The sequence below is a fragment of the Pinus tabuliformis genome, chromosome X (assembly GCF_031772625.1).
Source record: "Pinus tabuliformis cultivar Carrire ecotype Pingquan chromosome X, CPIR1, whole genome shotgun sequence".
NCBI classification, from domain to species: Eukaryota; Viridiplantae; Streptophyta; class Pinopsida; order Pinales; family Pinaceae; genus Pinus; species Pinus tabuliformis.
The window spans coordinates 416,136,033-416,152,490 of record NC_142308.1 but is presented as its reverse complement, the minus strand read 5'-3'; the positions used below and the strand labels follow the sequence as shown (position 1 = coordinate 416,152,490).

The 16,458-nt window shown below is 37.8% G+C and overlaps 1 protein-coding gene and 1 long non-coding RNA gene across 2 annotated transcripts in view; one reads left to right on the top strand and one right to left on the bottom strand.

Moving 5' to 3' along the window:
* The window catches only part of LOC149140310 (uncharacterized), a 48,873-nt gene extending 36,119 nt beyond the window's left edge, over nt 1-12,754 (top strand). Inside the window, exons 2-3 of the long non-coding RNA XR_016264989.1 lie at nt 12,037-12,409; nt 12,530-12,754. This is a non-coding gene — a long non-coding RNA (uncharacterized LOC149140310). The remainder of the gene's footprint in view (nt 1-12,036; nt 12,410-12,529) is intronic.
* Nucleotides 12,755-13,972: 1,218 nt separating this feature from the next.
* LOC149140309 (uncharacterized) lies at nt 13,973-14,890 on the bottom strand (the record flags this gene model as incomplete). The annotated part of the gene is made up of 1 exon (XM_089450948.1): nt 13,973-14,890. A coding segment is annotated over one exon (918 nt), but the record flags the coding sequence as incomplete, so codon positions are not given.
* Nucleotides 14,891-16,458: the final 1,568 nt, after the last annotated feature.

The window sequence follows — 16,458 nt, the reverse complement described above, 5'->3', positions numbered from 1 at the left end:
TTCCAAAGCCTTATTCATTGCCTTTGCCAATTTTCTTAGCCATAAAAAATCAAATGAACACCCACTAGGATGTCTCACACAACATTTAGCTTGGAATAAGTGTTCCATCAACCGTGGTTATTATTTTTGTCTTTATTTACTTTTATTACATGGAATTTTCACCAGGGCTGTTATAGAACCCTCCCCCTTGGGGAACACCATCCTCGATGTTAGGCCACATTAAGGCCTCAACAAAACCACTAAAAAGAAAACATATTTTCCATAGAGCTTTATAACATAGCTCGATGCAGTATTTACAATGATCACCCTACTGAAAGAAAACCACTATGAAAACATAACAACATGCACCCATATCGCTTATTGGATCTTTATAAATTATCTCATGGCGGTATTTACATCCATATACATATGTACATATAGCAACATCATAAAAGCATATACCAAGACATATACGCAAAACACCATACCAAAACTTCTTTGCCTCAACCGAAAAGCAAGGAAGGATACATAGCCCACATCTGATTTGCCATCTCCCATGTACCTTCATTAGGCCCAAACTATTTCCACTGCACTTTAACTTGCTCGATTTCTGAGTTTCGGTGCATGAGCACCTTTTTATGTAATATACTTAGAGGCTCTGGCTAGAATTCTCCATCTGGTTCCACCTACAATACAGACCAATCAATCACATGATCAACATCTTTAACATACTTAAGTAATGATACATGGAAAACATCATTGAATTTCATTGTTAGAGGTAGTGCAATTCAATAGGCTACTGGCCCAATCCTCTCAACAATATTGAAGAGTCCACAAAACCATGGTTCTAGTTTGGCACACGATCCAATCTGCAAGGAGCTCTTCTTCAGTTTGATGCACAAGTACACATGTTCCCAAACCTAGAACTCCTTAAACAATCTGTTATTATCTGCATAGCTTTTCTACCTATCCTATGTTGCCTTTATATCTTTCTTTATAGCCTGTTCCATGCCTGCCAACATCTATGGTCCAATCAACACCCTGTTAACTGCATCACTCCAACTGATAGGAGTGTTACAACTCCGCCCATACAATGCCTCAACATGACTCATCCTAAATGACTCCTTTTAATCATTGTTGTGTGTGAACTCTACCAAGGGGAGATACTCTTCCCACTTCTGCCGCTAATGCATCACATACATCCTCAACATGTCCTCCAATATCCTATTGAAACTCTCTATTTGTCCATCTTTCTCTAGATGATAAGTTGTACTGAAGGCCAACTTTGTGCCCAAACCTGCAAATAACTCCTTCCAGAAATTAGATGTGAACTTCACATCCCTATCTGACACATTCTTCTTCAGAACACTATGTAACCTGACCACATCTTTGATGAATACCTGTGCTACATTGCTAGCTGAGAATGTAGACTTCACTGGAATGGATTGTGCAACCCTCGCTAGTATGTCCACAACAAACATGATGGAATCATGCTATCTCAGTGTCTTCGAAAACCCTGTGATGAAGTCAATGGAAATAACCTCCCATTTCCATTCTAGAATCACGATCAACTGTAGCAGTCCACATGGATGTTTTCACTCTGCCTTCATTCACTGACAATCAAAACATCTAGCCACAAACTCCACTACATTCTTCTTTAGATTCAGCCAATAATGATATCCCTTCACTACAGTCAATGTCTTATGATAACCTGGGTGACTTGAATAAGGTTTTGCATGAAACTCTCTCAAGATCACCTTCTTGAGCTCACTACTATCTGGCACATATATCCTATCTTTGTATCTGACCAATCCATCCGTTGTAAGACATGTTCTTGTACTACCACCTATACCTGTACCAACACCCTGCACGCAATCTCCATATACCTGACATACCTCTGACCTGCCTGTAGGATCCTATCTGGTAGCTCTGTTCCATAGGAGCTCATAGCTGCCAAGTGATTTACCTATACCTACTTGCTAAGAGTATCTGCCACCCTGTTCTCTTTACCTTTGATGTATCTAATCTGAAAATCAAACTCATTGATTGTGGCCAACCATCTAGCCTACCTGGTGTTTATATTTAGCTGTTCAAATAAATACCTCAACCCAATATGATCACTCATAAGTAAAAAACCAAGAAGACAGTGTCTCCACATCTTCAATCCATGTATGATCACTGCTAACTCAAGATCATGTGTCAGGTAGTTCTACTCGTGCGCGTTTAGGTTCCGCAACTCATAGCATACCACATGTCCATCTTGCATAAGGACTCCACCAAGTCCTCTCTTGCAAGAATCTATGCATACTACAAACTCTTTTTCCGTTTGCAATCTATAGCACTGGTGCATGTGTCAACAATTGCTTAAGTTGCTCAAATCTAGCCTCACACTCCTCTATACATTTGAACTTCTTATCTTTCTTTGCAATGATGTGATAGAATAGACAATCTGCGCGAAGTTCCTAATGAACCTCCTATAATAGCCTGCCAAATCCATGAAATATCTCACCTCATCCACATTCTTAGGAGATACCCACTCTATGATGGCTCTTATCTTATCTAGATCTACTGTAATGCCTTCCTTGGAGACAACATGTCCCAAGAAGTGTACCTCACTCTGAAAGAAACTACAATTGATGAGCTTAGCATACAATTGATATTCCCTCAACAACCTCAACAAAACTACAATTGATGAGCTTAGCATACAATTGATATTCCCTCAACAACCTCAACAATGCTGCTAAATTCTCAGCATGTGCTTCCTTATTTTCAGAATATACCGGTATATCATCAATAAACACAATAACAAACTTATCCAAATACAGATGAAAAACACTATTCATGAAGCACATAAATGTAGTTGGAGCATTAGTTAAGAGAAATGGAACAACAACAAACTCATAACGCCCATACCTAGTCCTAAACACAGTCTTGTAAATGTCCTCCTCTTTGATGCATACCTGATGGTATCTTGATCTCAAGTCACTCTTGGAGAACATTTTTGCTCCCTTCAACTGATTGAACAAGTCATCAATCCTCGGTAATGGGTACTTGTTATTGATGGTCACATTGTTCAACTACCTATAGTCAATGCATAATCTGAGAGTTCAATCTTTCTACTTCACGAACAAGAGCGGTGCACCTCAAGCTGATACACTTGGCCTAATGTATCCCTTGTCCAACATTTCCTTCAATTTCAACTTCATCTCAAGCAACTCAGGTGTGCTCATCCTATAAGGTGCTTTTGATGCTAGAGTTGCCCCTAGTACTAACTCAATAGAAAAGTCTACCTCCCTATGAGGTGGAAACTATGTAATGTCATCGGGAAATACATCTTGAAATTTCTACAAAACTGGGTACCTTGTCAACACATCGGCATCCTCAACCTCCTTACCCTTGTCACTAGAAATGTGTACTGCAAATAACATACACCCTTTTCTACAGCTATGCTTTGCTTGCATAGTTATCACCATCCTAACTGATGTGGATTTCTTGTTACCCCGCAAGACATAGCTATCACCATCCTAATTGATGTGGATTTCTTGTTACCCTACAAGACATAGCTATCACCATCCTAATTGATGTGGATTTCTTGTTACCCTGCAAGACTCTTGGTTCTCCATTGTCATCAACACAGTCAATATCTTTATCATAACATTCTACCTTGATTCTATAAAGATACAACGAATCCATCCCCAATAACATAATGTATGATCCCAACGGTAATACATTCAAATGTGTTGCGGTAGGCATGCCATTTAAATCAAATGCACAATCTCTTACCCAATGATGAACTCACTTCTTTGTACCTGTATCCAACTGAACTAACCAAGACTTTGCATGCAACTCTTTACTCAAACTACACTTATCTACCAAGTGAGGACTAATATAGCTATAATTAGATTCAGGGTAAATCAAAATAGAAATAACTTGATCACAAATCTTATCATCCATCTCAATGATAGATGCCTGGTGTTCTTCATGTCTATTGCCACTGCTGCATATATATGAGGAATGCTTTGCCCAACATCCCCAACAGTTTGTGCCTCCTGCGCACTATATATCTGAGGCCTACCACCTTGATTCTATAGACAATATATTTTAAGGTGTTCCTTCCACATGTCTAACACTTCAACCGGCCAGTACCAACACCTCTATGCTACTGCTGTGACTCATGTCACTGTCTAGCTACATTAAATCTATTTTGTGGTGCCACATTTTCTTTCTCATCTGCATGTTGAGGCCTTGTCCTCTTAGGCTTCCATTTACCTTTACCTTTGTCTTTTCCCTTCCATCCTTGCTGGAATTCATTCTTATGCTTGGATTGTTCATAGAAATGCTTCAATTTCCCAATAACTTCCTCAAGTGACTGAGGCTCATCATACTAAATTTGATCTCTAAATGCTAAGGAAAAACCAATGAAAAATCATTGAACTTTAGCCTTCTCATCAGTGAGATACGGTACATACCTCAATAGCTCCAGAAACTTGGTCAAGTACTCTTCATCTTTCATTGATCTTATCTTTAGCTCATATAATTCCTTGGCCTTACTATCGTAGTACCTCTCTGACAAGTACTTCTTCCTGTAAGGCCTCTTGAACTCCCGCCAACTCAAATCCTCTGTCCTGATGTCTCTGAGCTACTTAACATCTTCCCACCAAATGTATGCTTTACCTTTCAAGTTGAAGATAGCTATTCTAGTCTTCATGTTATCTGTGTACTCATGCAACTCAAATAATTTGTTCAACCCAAGTATCCAATCCTCTTCATCTTCTAGCTTCTTCAGATCTCTATCAAGATTAGGTGGCTTCTCTTTCTTAAACTCATCTGGAAAGTATCCCCTATGATTCCTCCTGTAAGAATGATAGCGATGACAATCATGATGTCTATTCGAACCAGAACTAGAATAGAACCCATACTCGTCACCCCTTCTATCTGGAGTGTCCAACGACCTGCCATCTCTCACCATATCAGATTTATCTTACTTGTGTCTACCAGGAGACTTACTGCCATATGCTCCATTAGTTCTATCCTCAATTCCATGACTGATCCGAAGTGGTCCTTGTCGCTGCAAGTATGATAAACTCTGAAGGAGTATAGAATTAACCTCTACTTGTTTCTCTTGTGCATGTATGATTGGGTCATTATCTGCTTTACAACTCCTTATCTCTTCCTTCAAGCTTCTCGGTGTATCTACCAAATCAAAAGAGTGCCCCACACCATGTTGCTCATCTAATGCATAGGGAGATTCTATGTAGTCTACAAACCTTCTAGCCATTTGGTCTCTTTCCTGCAATGCATAATATGTCAGATAAACAAAATCACAATAAATCAATGTACCTTAGCATAATTCGGGGAGGATACCTTGTCTATAAGATCATCAAATCAACGTGATAGATGTATAACATAATCATAACAACATATAGACATATAACAAGTAAGTGCATTAACACATAATCATCATTCTAGCTAGGGTCTAGTCATCCATGCAAGGCCATATCAACAATTCATGCTATTACCTCATGCATGACAACAACCATTACTCCATTGTACACATTGCCACATGCAACCATAAACATGCCTAATCAATGTCAAATCAACTACACATGCATAAACACATGTAAACTACACATGCATAAACACATGTAGTCGAGCATAAGAAATCAATTCTTGTAATCAACCTACAAGTCTAATACATGTAATCAAACCTAAAAGAATGTAGCCTAACATACAAGGATGTGAGTAGGTGACGTAAAATCAACATATAACCGAAATATAACCATGTGCAACCTGTCATATACTCATGACAATGCATTTGACAAAATCAACATCAAATTCTCCATGAAAACCTTACTTCAACCATAATCAAACATCAAGAAAATGTAACAAGCACATGAAATGCAAGTGCAAGTGACACACATGCAACTAAAATGCATGCATGACCAACACACATTGCCCATATAGTCCGAGGGGTGAACCATGCTCTGATACCACTTTGTAATACCCTCCTCCCACATCTACCCAAGTAACCATGCCAACTGGGTAAACATGCAACGAGAGGCTACTATAATTGGATTCAACCTCCTATGTGACCTTAAGGAAGTGTAATTTGCGAAACTCATCAACCAACCTATCCACGTCAACAACAGAACCCTCAAGAGACATGTCAGCCACTCGGACATCATGTCCTTGGGTCCCACTAATGTTCTAGACATATTAGGCCTCAGTCACTTCAATGCTATAGGCAAGAGAGCGTCTAGAAACCCAAAATCGCTCTCACAGGCTTGCCTACCAGCAACCAGAAACTAAATATTTTAGTGCTATGCCAACGAATCCGGGATTTGAGCCACTTTTTTAGGCCCAAAGCCCAGGTCACTTCCCAGAATGGAATGATAACTTAGGAATACTAAACGAACAAGGAAACAATGTTGGAAAAGAAATAATTTGAACAACACCTTAATCATACCACAACTAACTATGCGAGGCATTTTGTCAAAAATATCTTCAACATGTAACATATAGGCGTAGACAACAAAATTAAGTGTTGGGATATCATACTTATATGAGAATCGATATGAACCATTGTTCCCTCATGTCATTTTTTGCATTAGCATCTATTAGGCCATAGATACATTATCCATTCATTTACAAGTAAATTTTTTCTGAGAGCCATACATAGCCATTTTCATAAAACATACATATAACCAACACAATAGAGAAAAAAATATCATAAGCATATTAGCCATGAAATCCACATATACAACAATACATTTACACATGAAAATCAAGGGAATGAATTTCTCATTAATGAATTCAGCAAACCAACCGGAGATGGGACTACCACATTCCACCTGACCATAGAATAATTGAGCCAAATATCTCTTCAATCATTCACCCCCGTGCCATATTCCAAGCATGAATGTGGGACTCAAACCAAAAAGCCAACTAGGGCATACCAAGGCTAAACCACCTCACCCTCATAGATAGAAACCAGGATTTACCGTAATCTATCTTGGATCACTAGGCCAACACAATGAACACATCATAACATGCTTTATTGTGATCTCCACCCAATCACTAGGCCAAACAAGCATGGATGCCACTGGATTTATCCACCTACACCGCGAGTAATTTTCTTGTCTTCTAGTCTCTCACGCTTTACTCTAATCCAAACTTAGATGACTAGACCCTAAACCGAGACCCACTCTCAAGGCTTTACTGCATATCTGAAACTTGGGATTACTAGGCCCAACAGAAAGCAAACCACCTCTTGGATTTACTGTATATCCTGCCATTCACTGGAAAATATTCCTAGGCCCACCGAGGCAACACAATCATTTCTTTACTACAACCGACAACCTGGCTCAGGGTCACTAGGCCAGTGGGTTTATTGTGATCCAAAGTCAGTTCAGCGACCACTAGGCCATGTGATCTATCATTTGGAGATCCACCCCACTCAGCTTCAAATCCATCCAACAATCCAACTCAACCAAAACATGAGAACCCCATCACACCATGGCTATTTGGAAATGGCAAGGCTAGGCTGAAAACACTATTACCCCTGGCAAAACCCATGCCACAACAACAAAATAACCATATGCAATACCATGCATGCCAAATATAGAAAGGAAAATACACATGCAAGTAAATACCTGCAATGAAGCCTGTTGTAGCTACTTGATCTGCCATCCCCTACATGATCTTTGCTTCCTCTTGCCTTCTTTGCCTTTCTTGCTCCAATTCCAAAATGGTTCCAAGAAACTCTAAGTGTCCAAGAGAGAGAGAGAGAGAGAGATAATAATGAGAGAGCTCTAAAACTCCACTGGCAAAAGGTTACCAATTGATCCTCATAATCCTTTTTTTTTTTATGAATGAGGCCTCTATTTTCTTCATTTTCCATAATTTTCCTTCAATTTCCTCCTTACATGAAACCTATGACCTTTCACCTTCTTTTTCTCCTAATTTCCATTATTTTTATAACTAAATGTGACAAAAGTGTGATTTTTCCTTTCCAAAGCCTTAGCCATTACATTTGCCAATTTCCTTAGCCATAAACAATCAAATGAACACCCACTAGGATGTCTTGCCCAACATTTAACTTGGAAGAAGTGCCCCATCAACCGTGGTTATTATTTTTGTCTTTATTTACTTTTATTACATGGAAATTTCATCAGGGTTGTTACAATAATCCAATTAACTAATCAATAAGCCCAAAATAGCTAGTACATGTAGATAATTCAAGCGACCTAGTTGTGGTGGAGATTCCAAGGTAGTGTAACATAAGTTGTAGACTAGTCTTGACTGTAAAGGTGTTGCATGCATTCAAATGATCAACCTTGGGAATTACACAACCATTTTGGAGAAATTCCTAAATAATAAGGACCTAGTTTCTAAAGGAATTGCGCAAGGAGGCTAAAATTGATTAAGTATGGGTAAGAGCTTATCAGTGAGTAGAGAGATAGGTTATTCACTTGCAAGTTTTCTCATATGAGCAAAAAAATTGTAATACATCTCTATTCATCATATTAATGCAATAAGGCGTTGGGGTTTTTAGCAGATTTTTTTCCTTGGGAAAAATATTGTGTGCATGTGTGTTATTTCTCATTGCATTTTTGTGATAGATGTTCTAAATTATGAATTTAATTCCAGAGAGCAGTAGAGTAGGTTTGTGTCTTGTGATTTTGATTAAAACTTCATGAGAAGTTGCAAATATACACCATCATTTATAAACAATGTAAACTTTGAAACGAGAACTATAAACTCAAAACGGGAACTCTGGCCCAAAAACCCCAAAAAAACCACAAAAACAGTGCTCAAAACGAAAAGTGTGTATACTGGAACGATGTTTTTTTTTTTAGGTGTCACTTTTGCGGCTGTTTTAAAAATGGCAGTGACTACGAAATTTTCTACGAAATTTTCCTGCAAAATATAGCTTCAGAACGAAAGTGTTGATACTGGAATAATGATTTATTTTTTTAGGTGTCAATTTTGCGGCTGTTTTAAAAATGGCAGTGACTACGAAATTTTCCTGCAAAATATAGCTTCAGAACGAAAGTGTTGATACTGGAATCGACCCGCCGCTGGTCCGGCGGGGCGGGGCGGCCGGGGGTGCCGCTGCGTGGAATTGGTAATGTGGATCGTCATTTGATGCGTGGAATTGGTAAAACCCAAGCTGCCCGTCAATGGAGAATGTCTGCGTCTTTTCACTTTGCCGAGTCTCTCTGTCGCGTACTGTCTCTCTGTCCGTTGTATCGCACATACAAGCTGACGTCCACCCTCGAAACCTGTAGTCGGGGATGCGAAGGCAACCTAACGTCACCTTAAAATTTTCATCAAAACTATAATGCTAACTATATATAATTGGAGTACAGACAAAATAATAGAGCTCGACCAAATATAGATATCGTTGCTCAAACATTCACATAATAAATAACAAATTTAATATATACAATTAATTTTTCAAAAACATGCTACTTGGACCATTGCTGACCTAAGAGGCATCCTTCACAGTATCATATAATAAAATACAATATATTACAATAGTCTTTAAGAGTCCATGAAGTGTAATATGGTCTTGAAATACACTATACATGTGAGGACTTCCAACCAAAGGGCGTATGCATCACTAAAGAACTTATCCAATCCTAATATTTGTATTGTTCCAAAGCATAAGGGTTCAATGAATATGCACGGTTGTTTTTTAACTAAGCGCAATCATATCTATGAGAATCCTCCTATTTGAATTCTCTCATGCATCCCCCTAGCAACTTCCCCTGAATCCTTCTTCTTATTCCAAGAATGGAGGTGAGACACCTCTTTAGTCTTCCTAGTCAGAATTTGCCTCCAAAATTTCTTAGGAGCTAGGTTAGAGAGGTGTAAGAGATTCCCTTGTCTTTGACGAATGTATTGCCTCTTTTTCCTTTTAGTTAGGGCTTTATATATTTTTATCTTGTCCATTTTAAGAGATTCATCAACAGCTTCCTTAATTGCTCTCCTTGCACTTTTACACTCTTTGTCATACCATGGGTTGGTTTTGCTATTTCTTTTATTATTTGATATAGGAAAAATAATTTGCAAAATTTGATAACTAATTCTCCAAATCCCTTTCCAAGACTAACACTTGAAAAATCAATTAGGTAACAAACATGCTATTAGATAGAACTATTTTTTTCTTTATTTCACCAAACCAAATTGAAAAAATAATTTTATAAATTAAAAATCAATAATACAATCTTAGAAGCAGTTTAAACCTATTATTATAATCATGATGTGAAATTGAATAGCTAGATTCTTAGCACATCTAATATTCTCTTTTATTCTGCTATCAATGATATCATATTTTCCAACGTTTGATACATTGTGCAAGGCCTATCTATATAAAAGGATCATGAAATACAAAAAATGGAGAACCTTTTCCCACGAGCATGTGTGTGCTTGACACAATAATACTTGCAACAACAAATATTCAATAAGATGCAGACACTTTTAAATTGGTTGTAATTTGGAGAACCTGATCTTTTTTCAACCTTTTGAACTCATTTCTGTATCAGCCGTAGCCAATATTATGCTTTGACTTCCTTAAAATTTTCAATGGTTAGAAGAATAAATTACTGATTAGCAGAAATAGTAAGATATGTACAATTTTGGTTTTGTTAATAACACATTTTGCGGAATAAATTCAATTTTGATAAATCCACTTTGTATAATTCATTGATATTTTGTGAAAATTATTAAGAGTTATTTCAGCTGTTTATTTGGGTAATTAACCACTTCGATACGCTTTCTTGTTACACTATATTTCTATATAAAAAACTGCTTTGCGAAGGACCATTCCACACATTGTATTTACAAATCTTGTTTGTCTTTCCTATGATTTAATGTAGAATTTCAGATTAGAACAGCAGTTACAAACATTAGGGACACCCATATAAGGTTATATGCATAGTGTAATTACATTTGCACAATTGAACCACTGTGCTCCGTTACACACATTGAATCTCTAGTTCCCATCCAATTTTCATACTAATTCATCATTGCAGACTTGTTATTAGATCAACTATGTAGCAAACAAACCTTATATTTTTGTTACGATTGGTAGTAAAAATCAAAACATCCATGTTAATATAGATCTAACTTTCAACGATCAAATAAATCATTCATACCTGAAGATAGGCAATCAAAAGATCAACTATGCAACAAACAAACCTTATATTTTTGTTACGATTGGTAGTAAAAATCAAAACATCCATGTTAATATAGATCTAACTTTCAATGATCAAATAAATCATTCATACCTGAAGATTGGCAATCAAAAGATTTTGTCAATATATCAACTCTCATATTATGTGGATTGAAGAAGCTTAGTGTGGTACGGGTCGATTCCCGGAATCGACCCGCCGCCGGTCCGGCGGGGCGGGGCGGCGCGGGGGTGCCGCTGCGCACCCCCGCGCCGCCCCGCCCCGCCGGACCGGCGGCGGGTCGATTCCGGGAATCGACCCATACCGGCTTTAAGATGGTAATGTCGAAACGAGAACTCGAATCCCTTCTTTCGGAATGTTTTATGAAGGATAAGTCATTGTTGCTTCAACTTCAGTCTAAAGTCGCGAAAGAAGATTATGGTGCCACAGGAAGATGCGGCAGCGGTAGATGGAGACCATCGTTAGAGGGCATTCCAGAGCTCAATTAAGCTTATAATCCTTTCTCTTCATAAGTTAATTCGCAGGATTGCTGTTATGTTTACTGCCTGAAATGAAATGAGTATTCAGCTGTCGTGGTGATACCTGAGAATCTGGTTACATCTTCGACAGATATTGGTATATGATTCAACTAAATGTAACGACTTGTCTGTTTTATGCATTCGTTATTATTTTATAACGCATTATCTTCTGTTTTATGCATTCGTTATTATTTTATAACGCATCTTTAGATAATAGCTTTCCTAATCTATTTGTAACTTTCATTTTATTCTTTATATATGTCGAATAATAGCTTTCGTAATTATAACGATTACAGCTTTCCTTTATTTTCTAATTTAATTCTTATTTATAAATATTTAAGGTATAACGATAAATGACAAATGGCCAGTTCCCAGTCAATGGAACGACTACAAAGTCGACGCTATGTACAAATGTGTCAACTTCATGCAAATCGTATTCCAAAGTCTATGCGGTGGAAATCGGGACGGATTCTCTTAACCTTCTGCGAGTCAACAATGCCAATTTGCAATGGCTTCACGGGTTCCCTTTATTTGTCAACGATACCACACGATAAATACATTACGGAGGGCTTCCACAGATACCATTCAGCTGATCTCTTTCTTGCAACGATCACCTCTCTACACGTCTGCATATTTCCAAGACTTTAAAATAGGCCGGTAGCAACGCTGAAGCTCAAGAGTAGCATAAACGAGATGGAAAGCAAAAACTATGAGGTGCTGCTCTCAACGTTGTCATCACTTTTGCAATTTTTCTTGGTCCTGTAGATCTAACAGCCTCTCCCGTACCTGAAAATAAGGATATTCTTATAAAGTGGTGGCGTGCAATTCATGCAGATGACGATACTCGTGCGAGAAATAAATCGCATGAACGAGGAGAACCAGAAGCTAAATGTCATGCTGAAGCAGATGAGCAGTAGCTATAATGACTTGCAGAAGCTATTTAATCGTGCATATTAGAACACTTAGACGTCAAGCTTTTATTTCTTTCAGTTTATATTTGTGAAAAATAAAAACGATTAAATTTTCTGTATAAATTTCTAATATGCACGATTAAATTTTCTAATAAACACGATTTCTTTCAGTTCTAATATGCACGATTAAATTTTCTAATAGAAAAATAAATCTACCATGATATGAAATCAGTTTTGAGAAACAATTTTCTATATAAATTTTGAAGGATATATACTTAAATATATAAATATAATTCCAAACCTAAATTGTACGTTTAAAAAAATGGAATGTTACGGCTTTAAATAGTTTAGCCCCCACATGCTCTACCAGGCGAACATCGGGCGGGGCGGGGCGGAGCGTCGATTCCCAGAATCGACGCTCCGCCCCTCGGGAGTGTTCGTAACTTTTGCTAGCTAATTTTTTTGTGATTTAGAGTTTCGTTGATTCTCGTTCTGGGATTGTCTACAGGCGTGAAGAGGCCACTATGATATTAGTGAAGACTTAGCCTCACCTATAGGCTAATACCTACTGCCTTCTATCCGACACCACATTTGGTGGACTTCATACCACATTTGAAGAGTAAGAAATTAGAGTATTGGTGTTGATCATGAAGCTGATTGAGCTCTTCTAGAAAAATAAAAGTAAATATTTAGCAAACGTCGTTTTCATTATGCTCTAAGACCTGAGGTTCAACACTTGTTTGCAGAGATCAGTGACTCTTTCGACCTGGAAATTGAGACCTTGAATTTGATGTTAAACCTGACCATAAAATCACAGAAACAACACTCATTTCTCTTTGCAATTCTGAAATGAAGTTTAGGTTATCGTTGACGTGATATCAGAAGAGATAAACCGAGGTTTGTATAAGAACAAATACTGACTGTGCATCGAATATGAGGGTAATGCTAGGGAAAAGGATTCATTAGAGTTTAGATTTATGTTTGTAGGAATCAATATAACAAGATTCCTTTGCACGCTAATTTGAGATAGTTTTGAGAAGACGAGTTTGAAGTCTGTAGTATCCCTAACCAGTGACCCATCGTTGAAGCAGTTATGAAGCAAGCAGATGATAGAGAAGAAAAGTTTGTATCAATACTTAAGCTCAGGTGGATAATTCGATAATTGACTTATGCTATGTCTCGGTTACTATACATAACTTAACTCTTAAGGTTGATAATAGAAGTAATAGCAAAGATCTTATGAATTACTCAGATTGGATCTATTGGATTGTAGACTGATAAATGTCATGATTATGACTATAAGACCTGTGATGGGTAAAGTTTATGCTATATCTGACAAGTGATTGTAGTGTGTATGTTAATAATATTATTGGAAGGAAATGCCCCCACATGCTCTACCAGGCGAACATCGGGCGGGGCGGGGCGGCCCTCGGGCGCCGCCCGCGCAGCGCCACCCCCGGGCCGCCCCGCCCCGCCCGAGGGGCGGAGCGTCGATTCCCGGAATCGACGCTCTGAGAGGACTGCCTGTTCGATTGGGAGCGTATGTTACACTTTTAACCTTAGGAACAGCACGAGGGGCAAGCTGCATTGATGACCCTTCAGGTTTTGATCCTCCTCCTCGTCTGTGTATAATTGCAGTTCGGCCATGGCAATTATTACCCATGAGTACTTGCCTGTTTGGAACAATATTATAAACTGAGAAGGGAACAATGTGCGTGTGATAAGGTCGAATTAGATTGGGGGAGCTGTGGACTCTGTGCAAGTCGATTCGCATCTTTGAAGGTGAATTGCTGACGGCCCCCTCGGAGGGAACCCTCCTCATATTTTTCCCGTAAGGGGAAGAAGGGCACGACGCGGAGGGCGAATCATCCGCCCACGGAGCCATTGGGGATTGGCAGTCGATCTCTGTTGGCCCATTGGATTCCGGATCGGAAACGTAGTCTGGAAGTCTCAATAATGGCGATGATGGGATTTTTTGCCTCACTGAAACTGGGGCTAGTCCATTTACTACGTCTACATACCTCTGCCATGGACTCATCTGGTTTTGTAACGGTGAAAGTGGTGGATTTTGAGGAAACACGAAAGCTTTCAGGCGAGGACGAGGACTGCTGTTTTCTCTCTGCCTGTCGTATCTGTCGTATTCTTCCATCATGTTCTGTAAATCCTCGTCGCATTTTACTGATATCAAGATGTCCAGATCCAGCGATGGCAACTGGTATTTCACAATGAGGTTCATGGTTTCGAATATACCCTCCAGCTTTTTCATAAAATCTGGATAATAAACGCGTAAATGGAGTTAGTTAAAAAAAACAACATATCTAGTAAATTATTTATAATTTACAGGTTTGGAGTATGTTTTGAAGTTATGTTGATTTGGTTGAGAGTTTTTCTTTCTTAAAAATAACGAAATAAATTAACTTTCTCAAGTAAGGAAACAAATTAATCTTCTAACTTAGAGGGCCTTTGAGGATTTTTGCTTTGCAGGATCATTGTATTTGAGGATTTTTGCTTTGCAGGCTTCATAGGCACTTCCACCATATTTGCTTTAGCAATCTCAAACATCATTTTTATTTTCATATTCTCTTGTGATATATACCCAAGTTTATATAACATGCTTTATGAATCGCGACTCCCACGCATGGAAATATTTGTAATAATAAACATTTGCTTCGAACATTAATATTCCTTTTATGGTTTTCTATACAAATTGTCGATTGTACAAGTGCTTTATAAATCATATCTGGGTACATTGTGTGGAGAACTATGGTATCCCCAGGCAACTAGATGCAAAAAAAATTAATTATGTTTTGCTAGGGATAGTAAAAGGTTACCTATTATGTTATGCATGTTGCTTGTACATCTTCTTTGGTGGTTGTTCATTTTTCATTAGAAAAATAAAGAAAAACCCTTATGTTCTCACATCTAAATTTTGTTTCACCATTTTGGGTATTAAATACCTTGGAAGGAAACACATGTGAATGATAAATCCTATAATAGTATGCTTGACACATATTACTAATATTACTAATTTTAAATTAGTTTTTCTTTCAATTTTTCTTAGCTCTCATGTATTACTTTCTTCGACTCTGATATTTTTCTCATTACATTATATTAGTTACAGTTGATACTTTTCAAAAATAGCTTGAAAGCCTTCATTCAACATATTATGTTTATGTGTGTTAGATAGAAATATCTAGAACAATAAATTCACTTAGTATTAAAAACAATCTACACATTCATTTACACATTTTTTTATGTTTTCAAGAGTACTTATATGTGTGTGTGTGTATGTGTGTTTAGTCTGTGGATAATGCAGGCTTAACCTAGGGCTTGCAGCAATCTTCAAGCCTATTAATTAGCGTTTATGATTGTTCCCCTTTGGTTCAATGACTTATAGTTTGTTTATTAACCTCGATAACTAACCTAACCCAAAGAAATATTACATTCCTCTTTTGATTTCATAATTTTCAAATTACAAAACATTAATACATTGGAATAACCACAAGCATAAAAAATAAAGACAAAAATCAGAAAACAAAAATACATGTTTAACATTCATTCGCTTATATGAATAAATGACTTGGCCTACCGCAAAACCACAATGAATAGAAAGATGCTCTACCGAACCAATGGGAACTGGTACCTGTACTGGAACTCCCCCTGAGCAAATTTTCTTTTTGTTTTGCTAAACTAAGAGTTGTAACTTCTATTTCATTAAATCGGAAAGAAAAATACATAAAATACAACAGTCCCCAAGGAACTTTGGGCTAAAGAAATATCAAACTGCTTAAAGCCATAGACCCACAAACAGAACAACAAAACCCTCGAAAAACAAACATAAGTCAACACCGT